General features: G+C 42.6%; 1 protein-coding gene across 2 annotated transcripts in view; it reads left to right on the top strand.

Moving 5' to 3' along the window:
* NPSR1 (neuropeptide S receptor 1) overlaps positions 1-12,982 on the top strand; it is a 110,608-nt gene that overhangs the window by 96,959 nt on the left and 667 nt on the right. For both annotated transcript variants that reach the window (XM_017653352.3, XM_017653347.3), the window contains 2 exons: positions 7,354-7,440; positions 12,046-12,226. In XM_017653352.3, the coding sequence (XP_017508841.2) occupies positions 7,354-7,440; positions 12,046-12,226 (268 nt within the window). The remainder of the gene's footprint in view (positions 1-7,353; positions 7,441-12,045; positions 12,227-12,982) is intronic.

Here is a 12,982-nt window from a genome sequence, read left to right as displayed (position 1 = left end):
AATGTTGCTGGAGGTTTGAGGTGATCAAATGTTACTACATTCTGTCAGCTACGCCACCCTCTGAGGGATCTCCCACCCTGCTTTTTCAGCAGGCCCCCTGTGATTGGGCCCCTATCTCTCTCCAGAGTTCTTCAAATCTCCCAGCTACCAGATTTTTCAGTATGCACACTCTTGGGTTCCCCACCCCCCAGTCTCTAAAATAGTGCAGATTATTTTTTGTCTCTCAGTGAAGAAGTCAGCTGACTAACACTGTGTCTCCTACTGGACCAGAGGTCGTTGAACCTGGTTGCACATTCAAATCATCTGAAGAGCTATTCAAAAGGAATGATGCCCAGACCCCAGTCCAGAATGAATCTGATTCTGATCATGTCAGACAGTGGAGTCCAGGTATTATTGCAGTAGTGCAGAGCTGCAGCCCCCAGTTTCTAAAATAGAGACCTGAGTTCCCACTGGTGTGCGGCATGCCATCACCCCTCCCCACAGGTGGAAATGGCTACAGTCAGTTTTTATTCTTATATGCAACTTCCTATCTCCATTATACCTATTTTTTTTAGTTGTCTATACCTTTGTATCACCATCAGTGACCCCCTTCTGGAATGAGGGGCAGATGGTAGTCTCAAAAGCCCATAAATTCTCTGTATCTTGCTCATAAATGGGACTCACTTGGTTTTCTATCTGTTTTCACAGCCAAGCTGCTCGGGATTTGGCTGGTAAATAGGATCTCCAGTGGTGTTAGCATGCCAGGATTATTGCTCATCAACAAGGGGACAACAGCAATGACTAGTGTGAACAGAAGCCCACTTGGTAAACATGGGCTGCAAAATGCAAACCATCATTATTTTAAGAATCACCTTTCTTGCTGGCAAATATGTCCATTTACTCTCCTTCAAAGGCTGACAGGAAAAAAAAGAAAAAGAACTATTTAAAAATTATCTGAAGACTTTGCCATAAACAAGTGTGGAACATGAGAGTCAGAGGAGATGAGGTTTCCAGTCTCGCAGGTTTTCTATCACAAAGGAGCATGCTCTTGATTCCCAGGGGCACCTATCTACTCCTATAAAATAGAGCATTTCCTGCATAGGTGCAGAAGATGGGAGAGGCGCATCCATGGAACAAAGTATGAAATATCTAGATAAAATTGCATTTGGCCATTACAGCTTAGATGTGATGTTATCCATGCTATATCTATACTGCATGTTTATTAAATGAAATAGAATGAAGTGGAGGAAAAAGCTCTGGATTACATGATGAACTGGGTTATAGTCCAATTCACTTTTGGCTGCATGAACTTAAGCCCATTAACTTGCTCTCAGGGCCTTTCTTCATCAGTACATGTGGGTAAAATAGCTTCTCTGCAAATAACTACATTTAGCAAAAGACATAGAGAAATTTATGGGAAAATACAAAGATATAAATAAATGAAGTTTGTGATGTGTTTGTGGATGCTAAGATTCATCACCAAAAAGGTGCTGACTCTCCCAAACTGATCTACAGGTTAATGCAATTCATATTGAAATTGAAATTTGATATTTTACTGAGTATGACAAGCCATTTTTAAAATAAACACAGAAATTTCAAGAGACAAGAATAGCCAAGACACTCCTGGAAAAGTCAAACGAGGTAGGGGGTGGGTTATTGTTCTGAATGTTAAGATTTATCATAAAGTCAGAGTGATTAATAGAGTGGTATTGACACAATATAATAGACAAATAGAAAATAAAATACCAAACAGACTTACACATATATGAGAACTTGATATATGACAGATGATAACAGGGAAAGAAATGAAATTGGATCTTTACATCAGTTCATAGGTAAATTCATAAAGAATCCAGGGTGAAATCTTTATGACATTAGGATGTCTTAAACAAGATAGGGGTAAGGTAGGATGTCTTAAACAAGATACAAGATACACTAAGCCATAAAAGAAATGATGGATAAATTAACTCTGTTATATTTAAAGAGTCAAGTCATAAAATGGGAGAAGCTCTTTGCAACATACATGCCTGGGAAAAATTAATATTCAGAATATATGATGAACTCCTAAAAAATCAATACAAAAAGACTTTTTAAGAAAGATAAATGGGAAAAAAATGAGCAAGACATAGAAGGCATTTCACAGAAGGGAAAAGAGGAATGGCCAAAAATAAGATTCTCAAGCCTGTTGATAATCAAGAAAAGTGCACATTTAAGCCTCAGTTATGTTAAAAAGAAACAGGCCCAATATGGAGTCACTTCTGCTGGGCCAAGTTACTAACGGGGGCTTAATAACTAACCTAGTTGTAGTTTCAACCTCCCCCAGAAATGTAGTCACAAATTTTCTTGTCAGCATCAGTAAGATAATCTGTCAGCTAAGGACATAAAATATAAATTAAGCCAGAACGTTTGCCCTTCCCCTGAATTCCCCTTGGCACCAAGATATATCACAATGCACAACCCTTTTTTTTAGCATCACATATCTTAGGTAAATGAAATGTATCTCTTTTGAAGTTCTGTCTGTCTTGCCTAAAGGATATAAAACCTTAAAATGACTGTGGCCCCTCAGAACACTCCTTCTGTTAATAGAAGTTACATCTCCCTAGTTCTCAATTTGACTCAAATAAAACTCTGTCTTTTTTTCAAGGTGATTTTAGTGATCTTCTCATCAACAGTTAGATACAATTTTCCACCCACTGGTAATAATTGGTAGAAATTTGAGGGGTAATATTTCTAAGTTTGACAAAAATGTAAAGCTCATGGTTTATTTGGTAGTAAGATTCCTCAAAAACTTAGTAGGCTTCTGACCTATTTGCTGCCAGGCAGTTTAATGTGCCAGCTACCATACCGTTTCTTAATATAATTCTCAGGTCTGACTTGTTTCTTGTTTCCTTACCCATTCCCTGTCTTTCAGTTTAATGAAAGCTAGCTTGAGGCCATCTGAAAAAATAGGTGGGAGGCCACATCCTTAGTCTGATCTTTGCCTCAGTATTGAGTCGTAATGGGTCTTCACTGGTTAGAACTTCTCAGTCTTATAACTACATTTGAGGACCAGAGCCAGTTTATTTGACAAAAGGCTGCACACTTAGAAGATACATACATTTGCTTTAATGCTCTGCATGCATTTTTATGTTGCACTGGCCACACAATGTATGTAGCTGGTGTTAAAAGAAATGGACCTTGCAACTTTACAAAATCCCAAATTGGGGACTTTCTTTATCTTCCTTTCATTTTTGTTCATATAAGCCAACCAACTCATCTGAGTTCATCTCTTTTTTTGAATGCCTTGCTAAACACATTTGGTAACAATCAACACACACTATTAATGTTTTGTTTACCCAGCTGTGATGGTTAATTTTATATGTCACCTTGACTGGACTAAAGGATACCCAGATAGCTGGCAAAACATTATTCCTGGGTATTACTGGAGGGCATTTCAAGAGGCATTTGAATTAGTAGGGTATGTAAAGAAGATTGTCCTCTACAATGTAGGTAGGCATCATCCCATCTGCTGAGAGCCTGGACAGAATCAAAAGGCAGAGGAAGGGCAAATTTGCCTGAGTTGGGACATCCATCTTCCTGTCCGCAGACATCAGCCAGACTGATTCTTAGACATATGGACTACGACCAAGATTTTTCACCATTACCTGCCTGATTCTATAGCCTTTGGACTCAGATATACACCATCATCCCCTCTGGTTCTCATGTCTTTGAACTTGGACTGATTTTTCCTGGTTTTCTAGCTTACAGACAGCACACTGTGGGATTTCCCAGCCTCTATGATTGCATGACCCAATTCCTATAATTAATTCCCTCCTATATATGTCAGCATGTATTTCCTATTGCTTCTGCTTCTCCAGAGAGCCCTGACTACTACACTGACAGTCCTCTGGGTTCCAAACTCATCTGATAAAAAGGGAGAGTAGGAAATGTAGTCTCACTCTTCATCTCAGGGGATAAGGCAAGGATTTGAAGGACAGCTACCCTGTCTTTGCCATAATTATTTTAGGCCTATCAGAGTGCCTTGTTTCACCTAATCTGCGTAGCTGAAGAACAGCAAAGGATCTGAATTAAGTGAATTAGATCTGACCTCCTCCTATCTAGTTATGACCTCCAGTTTGTTAGAGGGTCAAAAAAAAAAAAAACGAGGGAAGGAAGAGTCCCACAGCTAAGCAGGTGAGGCCTCAGGAACTAAACATGTACAGCATTCAGGTTCTATTTTTAGATGAAAGAGCCATCAATGATCAGAAATCACAACGAATTTCAAATTTCAAAAGTTTTAGAAGTCAGGCACAGCTGCTAAAAATGTTTAACTTTTTAAATCAACCTAAAATACATAAAGTTCCCAACAAATGAAAAATAAAATGTTTATTTCAAAATATTACCAGTAAACTTCCTTGTTAATAACCTGCGCTCATTATAGGGCCACAGATGGCTCCCCCAGGGATAACTTCCTGCCAGGAATAAATTGTGCCGCATTTAAAATTCCAAGATACCAATTGCTCCCCCTTCAGGTGCTCAGCCTGTGAGAAGAATAGGTTCCAAGGGGCTCTGCAAGGGCGTGAAGCATGGGAAAGGAAAAGAGCAGGAAATGGCCACTGGGAGACTGAATTTCTAGTGTGGATCCCCACTAGGGAAGCATCCCTGAACTGAAACAGCCGAGGCAGCATGCTGCGTCCAGTCCCGGAATGGACCTGCCGCCTCTAGGCTACCCCTACCGCCTCTAGGCTGAATTTAACTGCTTTCACTCCACCAGTGCTAAGACCTGAGTAGAAATAATTCTTTTACCTTCCAATAAAGAAGAATTACCAGCATTGGTAGCTGAGCTCACTTTGAAGAGCCTTCGTTAGAAGGTGGAGGCTTTGCATTTCCTAGAGTGGTCAGATCAAAGACACTTTGCACTGATCTCATTGGGAGATTGAAGGGTAAGTAGTTGATTATATTGTCACCTCATTACCTGTGAAAAGTACTGTGAGTTTCCATTTTAAACAGATTTCAGAACACAAATGTCATTCTCGAAAACTTTTCTGAGAAGCTAAGTCTTCAGAGCCATACTGTTTAGGAGCCAGCTGTTACTCCAGCAAAGCCGGATACTTTGAAAGGATTTACTTTGTCTGTTGTCTTTTTTATTTGCCTCCCATGGGTATAATCCCACCCTGATAATTTCTGGATGTATATAATTCCTATATACAGATAGCAATATTGTATAATAAACTATCTAAATGTAGGGATACCTTCTGTTCACTTCCATAAAGGCAGCTCATATTCCTCCTGAAACACTATTAAAACCTCATTCATCCCAATAAGGGACTTGACATTCTCAGCATGGGGCTTGGCATTTTTAATACATTTCCCTATTTTAATCCTCAAAATAACTGTGAGTTTGGTGTTTTATGCCTCAATTTTTAAATTGGGAAATTGAGGCTGGGAACTGTACACAATTTGCATAAGGTTACGCACCTAGTAATCTATAGAGCTAGAGGGTGTATTCAGATCTGACCTCGAAGCCTGTGTCTTTCCCAAGATGGGAAAATCGCGGTTTTTCAAACTTGGTGTATTGGTTAATGCTTTGTTTGGGGACGGTCCTGTGTATCGAAGGATGTTTAGCAGCATCCCTGGCCTCCAGCCACTAGGTGGCAGTAGCAATTTCCAAACACGTGTGTTGTGACGACCAAAAATGTGTCTAGACATTACCAAATGTAACCCCAGGGGGCAATACTACCCCCACTGGAGTACCTCAGCTGTAAATGCTTCTGAAGCATTTGCTGTCTTACAACACTTAAGATTTGTGGTTCTATGAAATGCACAAAATAATTTGAAGGCCCTAATAGTGCCAGAGGGGCCTTAAAGGGTTTACATTAAGAAATAAAAAATTAGTTATAATTAGCATTTCAGCTCATTGCACATAAAAAGCCTCTTCTTCCTATTATTCCTGATAACCATCCTTTCCAATGAGTATAGGTGAAAACACTCAGAAGCTTCAATGCTTGCAGCTCCCTCAGAAATTCAGCCCAAAACTCCTGGTCTTCCCACTTTGGCCTCCCCATGCTCAAACCCAACATCCTTTTGCACTCCAACCAAGTGAGGTGGTCCAAATGCATCCTTACATTGTCTTATTTCTGTCTCTTGGCTGAGGACAGTCCCTCTGCTTCACATGTCTCCCCCATGCCCATGCCCCCAGGTCCACTTTGGACTCCGTGTATGCCACGCAGCCTCCCTAACATAGCATCAGAGGACAGCTCTCTTCTCCGTTCAGAGCTGGTGTTTGTCTCTCTCATCTCATCTCATCTCATCCAGCCTGTGGAGAGTGTGTGCTCTTTCCTGCTGGATTAGAAATTCCTAGAGAGCAGTAATTCTACTTTAGCCTATTTTGTTCAGTCTTTTTCCTTAGCTGATGGGCTGTGGCTTGTTGGACTGGGCTGAGTTGAACTGGAGAGGGAATAGAATAAATAGTGCAAAGGTAAACTTCAGACCAGTATCCCTGGGTGTAAAATAGATTTCAAGCCTGAAATCCGAACAATGTAGTGGGGACAAGTGAGCATAGCAGTTGGTCTGTAGTATATAATCCACTGCCCCCATATGACTCAGGCACCCTAGGTGGTCCTCTGACCTGGGCCACCAGTAGGATTGTGCCCAATGAGCCCTAATCAATGGCACCTGGCTGAGGGTGCAGGGGGCTACCCATCCTAGTCAACCTTACTTACCCCTACTTCTTAACTAGACAGAGGTTAGTATTAATTCATTCAACAAATATTTAATATTAATCATTCTAAGACTAAATTTAGAGGATACAGGAGTGAAGAAAACAAAGTCCCTGCCTCCATCTAGCTTGTATTCTAGTGGATTCTTATATTTTCCTCCCACGTTTTACCATCAAACAGGAATCCACATAGGATTGAAGTTATATCCAGGCTCCTCTTTGGGACAGGTTTTTTGGGGTTTGGATTTTGTTTTTGTTTTTTAACATGCCTGCCTTGGCCTTTTGTTGAGAGTGGAGTCTCTGAGTTAAATGAGTGAGTTAGTCTGGGGTAACCATTGTAAGAGGAGGGCTTTGCCCTAGGTTGGGGAAGTGACCAGCTGAGTATCTCAGCATCGCCCCCTGTGGTCACATGGCTAATTCCAGCTTCAGCCGATTCAGGTCACCCAACTGGAGTGTCTTTAGTCTGGATGTCCCAGCGCATTTGCATTTTATATTTAGCTGCAAATTGAGCAGTTTCTGGCATCCAGCACAGGCCATATTTACTCTGAAAATGTGCAAGGATGTTCTCCCGGGCATAGGAGAGCAGGATATAAGGGACCTTATGGTAGCTGTGAGTCTGACCTGCTATGTCCTTACTGGAAGAAACAGCACTCCACCTTCCCCTTTTGTATCCACAGAGGGAAGGCTATGCATCAGCTACAACCGAGGACCCATCTCAAAGGCAAAAATCAAGGCTGTCAAGTACAGCATCGTCATCATTCTCGGTAAGCAGTGACCCTCCTTGTGTGCAGAACTGTGTGAACTTTCCAGAAGTGAGCTTGTCCCTAGGGCCTGGTGGTAGAGAGGTCACACAAGATAGGAATTGGTCCACAGGCACTTCTGCCTTCGATTGAAGAAGAATGTGTGGAACTCCTCAGTTCCTTTGTGGCTCCTACAAAGGCAGACGTTTGGTTTCTAATCCCTCTCTTTAGGAATGTAGTTGCCACCAAGGCCGGGAGGAGGGTAGCTGGGAGAAAGTCTGATAGAACATAACTATCTGGCGCTGATGCTCACCATCACCCAGGTGACCCAAAAGCTTACTTTAAGACATACTCTGCCCCCAAGGCTGAAGTTCATGAACAAAAGGAATACAGAAGTGGCATTCCTTTTTTTTTTTTATATTTAATTTCAGGGTCACTGTCAATCCCTCCCTAATGGCCACTTTATCTTCTCTCCTCTCTTCCCGTCTCCCCTTTCCTTTTCCTTTCTCTCTACTCTTAAGTCTCATAAAGTCACTTTCTCTTAGGAAAAAAAGAAAAAGTATTTTTAAAGCACCTACCATGTGTCAGATTGGCGTGTCTTCTTTGTTATTCTCAAACGTTCCAAACTTCCTCTGCCTTAAGCTCTCTCAGCCAGTGACCTTGCTTTATATCACAGAAAATACTGTGTCAGAATAGGATGTCCTCATCCTCCCCCCTCTGCATCGGTGACCTATGTGCCAGCCTCCAATCACTGTGGGTAAACTGGCCACATGTTTTTAGAAGCCCTGGATTCCATTCCTTCCTGTTTGCTCAAGAATTTTGTCCCAGTTACCTCCCCAGCACATTTCCCCTTTGACTGGATCACATGAGCAAAAATATACTATAACCACTCCTTCAACAACTCTTCAGTGACAGACTCACTTCACCACTCTTTTCTAGCATGACCCCCCCACTTCTCACCTCCCATTCTCTGGAGCCTATTTCTATTAGTTTTCTTCCCTGTTACTCCAGTGAAACTATGCTGATCAAGGTCACCAACATCTAAAATTCTGAATGTCAATTCTTAATCTTCATCTTGACTCCTAAGCAAACATTTGATCAATCCCTCCCTCTTGGAACACGTCTTTTGCTTAGAAATTATATCTATAACTTCTACATGAAATTGTATCTATAACTTCTTATCACACTCAGCATGTCAAACCAGAGGCATTGGAATGTTCTCCTACCCCTTGCAAAATAACACCCCTGGTGTCCCCATATCAGTAAATGACACCATCTTTCTCCCAGTGTCCACACCAAGAACCTCAGGGTTTTCTGTCTGTCATTATTCTATTTATCTCACATCCCATGGTCTGTACCATCAGCAAAGCTTGGAGGACCTGCCTGCAAAACATCTCAAATCCAGCTACCTCTCACCATCGATACAGCCACTGCCTGGGTCACAGCTTGCACCAGCTTCTGCTTGGAACAGTGCAACTGGGCTTCTGTTACTCATTTTCTGTAAAACAGCCACTGTGATATTTTAAACTGTAAATCAGATATTAACACTACCTTGAAAACCCACCCATGGCTGCCCATTACCTAGTAATAAAACCCTTCCTTTTTTCCATGTCTACAAGGTTTATGAGATGTGTCCCCCAGCCAAGTCTCCAGCCTCACTCCCACCACCTCCTCCTTGCTGATTCCATACCATTCACACTGATCTTTTTTGCTATTTCTTCAAAATGTCACCTTGTTTGTACCCCGGGGACCTTGTACAAATGCCCCTACCTGGAGCACTGTGCCTTCGGTTGGTGGGATGGCTTCCTTCCTCCCATGATGTTCTTTCCCAACAATGCGACCCCCTCCGTAGGGCCTCCTTGGCCAGTCTTAAACAGCCCTCCTCTAGTCTTTACCTGCCTTATTTTCCTTCCTATTCCTATGTCTACCTGACATTATAGGATATATATTCATCTGCTTATTGTTTCTCTCCCCTGTTGGAGTCATAAATCCATGAGAGCAATGACTTTTGCTTTTGTGTTCCTTACACTCTTATCACCAAGGCCTTAAATAGGGCCCCGCACACACTGGGTGCTTAATTAATATTTGCTTAATGAAAACATGAATGAGGATATGCAAGAAAGAAAGGGATCTGTGCTGTTTCCTTTTGTATTTAGTTCACACACTGCGCCTCCCCACCCCTCTTGCAGTTTTGGGAGCTCTGAGAAAGCAGAGCTTTCATGTTAGCCGCATGGCAAATCACCACAACGGTCAGTCTCACCTTTCTAAAACACAATTGCAAAATGCCAAACAGAACACATGCAGTGTGACTCAGCCCGCAGAATACAGGCACAAAACAACACTGCAGGCAGACCTGGGGATAGGTACAAAAGTCCACCAGGGCTCAAAAATCCTTTCCTGGAAGCTTTTGAAGTAAATCAAAGATTCTCTTTCCTTTCCAGACAACCAGAAGCACAGATACACATTCCCTGGTTGTTAAGCCAAGACACAAATCTTCTACATGTGTGATCCAGTACCAGCATAGCCCTTTGTCATCAGGAACCATATGCCCAGGCCCTGGGGGGCCCTGTGGTCAGAGAACAGGGATGCCCACTAGAGGGTCAGCCAGTGTTAACAACCCAGTCAGACTAAATCCTATAACAAATATTCTATAATGCCCCTTTACCATCCTGAAATGAAATGTGTGCATATTACTATCTACCTCACACAGTTCTTAAAAAATCAATATATAATAATATAAAGGAGGAATATAAAGATTTAGATTAATTTAATAAATATAACAAAACATATTAGATTTCAAAATGTAAATACTTAGGCACAGCCACCCTTGCAGAATCATGAAGCAGTCAGCTAGATGTAGCAACAGCTCCAAATGAAAAACACAGCAGGTATGTTTTCATGGAGATGTAAAAAAGGAAGCAGTATTGCTATCAGCGACTTGATTTTCCAAGCAGGCGAACAAATCTTGCTACTGTTCCAAATGAGACATAGTAATCTTTCCTTCATTTACAAAGAACTGCACTTCTGGAAAAGTCAGTAATTATTAAAAATATTTATCTTCCTATATAAAATACAGTTAAGTTTCCAGACAGGGTAATTGTAAACAGGGTTGTCTACTACATAAATGTCCAGTTGGGCATTCAAAGGATGGATGGGCCCAGGGAGGGACTGCCTGCACCATGTGTCTGGTGTCCCCCGGGAAACCATATCCATCCCCTGCCCCCCGTTCCCAGCCCCTGCCACACACACACAGATACATAAACACACACATTTTCAAAATGCCCCCAAAAGGTAACTTTGCCCCTCTATACCCCAGAACTGCTTTTCTGAGCCAATGGCAGGCCTAACTATCAGAGCCCGCAGAATGTTTGGTGGTCTTTGGGTTTGATTTGCTCCCCTTTAATACACTGCCAAGGTCTGCGGAAAAAGCACACAACAAACATTTATGGAGGAAAGTGGCTCCTGCAGGCAGATGGCAAAGATAGCCTGACTTCTCTGAGGAGAAGTCATATGGGGGAGAAACGGGGAGAAGAAGGGTAGAGAGGGTATGGTAAGAAAATAGGAGAGCTTGGGTGTATCCAGTCCCAAGAATGTTTACCTCTGTGCATGTGGTATCAGTCTGGATTCTCCAGAGAAATAGGAGATAGCTATATATGCACAGAGATTTATTGTAAGAAATTTTCTCACATGATTATGGAGCTGAAAAGTCCCCAGATCTGCAGATCCAGGAGAGACAATGGCGTGGTTCCAGTCTCAGTCTGAGTCTGAAGGCAGGAGAAGACAAATGTCCCAGCTCAAGACAAGCAAGCAGAGAGTGAGTCCACTCTCATGCACTATTTTTGTTCTATTCAAGCCTTCAGTGGATTGAAGGAGGCCCGCCCTGGACAGGACAATCTACTTTTCTTAGTCCACTGATTGACATGTTAATCTCATCCTTTAGAAACACCAAGAAATAATGTTTAACCAAATATCTGAGCACCCCCTGGCCCAGTCAACGTGACACATAAAATTCACCACCACACTCTGGATCTCCATTTCCCACCCATTTCCTCTGAGGACTTGAAGCCAAACAGAATCAGGGTCTCACACACACCCATTGATTTGGAGAACGGTATAGGGTGGGTGTTTTCTGGAGTGACTGATTTTGAAATGGAAAAGAAAATTGAGAACACTGTGATTAAGCCAGGCTATACTTTGAAAATATCAGGCACCACCCTTTCCACTTGCCATACCCTAAAACCAGCTATTGCTATCTGATCAAAATGCCCCCTATTGTTCTGTCTTTTCCCATTGAATCTCCAAAAGGCTTTGCTAGTTTTAATTCCACACTGTGTGAGATGAAAGGCTAATGCCACACTGAGCAGTTTCCAGCCTTTCAATAAAGAGTCACAGCAGTGGTCAAACTGGACCTTCCCTTTACAGAGAAGTTGGGGGAAACTTACTCAGTTGTAGATGTGTGTGTGTACATGTGTGGGTGGTTAAGGAAACATGACGTTGATTCTAACACACACAACTGTTCTAGATATTTCTAAGCTATTCTAGGTGCTTGTGGACCTACCAGTTGAAGCTCCAGCCAAGGCCAACAAACAGCCTCCTGGGCTGTGGTGCTAATGGCTGTCTTCTCCCCAGCCTTCATCTGCTGTTGGAGTCCATACTTCCTCTTCGACATCCTGGACAATTTCAGCCTTCTTCCAGACACCGAGGAGCGCTTCTACGCCTCTGTGATCATCCAGAACCTGCCTGCCTTGAATAGCGCCATCAACCCCCTCATCTACTGTGTCTTCAGCGGCTCCATCTGCTTCCCCTGCGGGTAAGGGGCGCAACTGCCTGCAGTGCACATGGCTGCTGTGCTCCACCTCCCTGGCGACCCTCCTCACAGCAGAACCCCCCCACAGGTTATAGATGAGACACTGAAGGGTCAGAAAGGTCCCGTTAGCATGACAAATTCAGTCCCAGGCCAGGGCTGGGCCATGCTCTTTCTCCTCTGCCACATCCCCTCCTACGGCAACCCTCGCAATCAGGTCACATACAGAATGTTTCTTTTGTTCAAAGCTTCTGCACAGGAAATACCTCGACACAGTGCTGTGGTGAAAGCAGACATGAGCATCACCATTTTACAGTCAAACAAAGTAAGGTTCACAAAGATAATGGTATTACTGAGTTATGAATAATTAGTAGCAGAGCTGAAATGAGGTTCCCTCCCATAACTACTAAGTTATTTTGCTGTTTTTCAGCTGTTTTACTACACAAGCTACAGGGAGTAGGTGAAGAAATCATAAGAAACAGAATAGAATGGTTTAAGACTTGGGTTTGATGCCAGTGCTGATATATAGCTGCATGTGGCCTTAGGTGATTTATTTAACTTCCATTAAAGTCAGTTTCCTCACCTGTGAAATGGGGCTAACAGCAGTGCCTACATCTTCCCCAGCGATGTCTCTGGTGATGTCCCCTGGGATCTGAGGCTGACTGGCAGGAAGGAGGACTGGGAGTGGTGAGGAGGGAAGTTGGGGGTAAAGTGCTTGGTTCAGTGTCTGATCCTCATTATCGCTTAACATCCCTACTACCC

Source organism: Manis javanica, chromosome 6, assembly GCF_040802235.1.
Source record: "Manis javanica isolate MJ-LG chromosome 6, MJ_LKY, whole genome shotgun sequence".
Classification (NCBI taxonomy): Eukaryota; Metazoa; Chordata; class Mammalia; order Pholidota; family Manidae; genus Manis; species Manis javanica.
The sequence above is the reverse complement of the archived record's forward strand: the minus strand, read 5'-3'. Positions and strand labels throughout refer to the sequence as shown.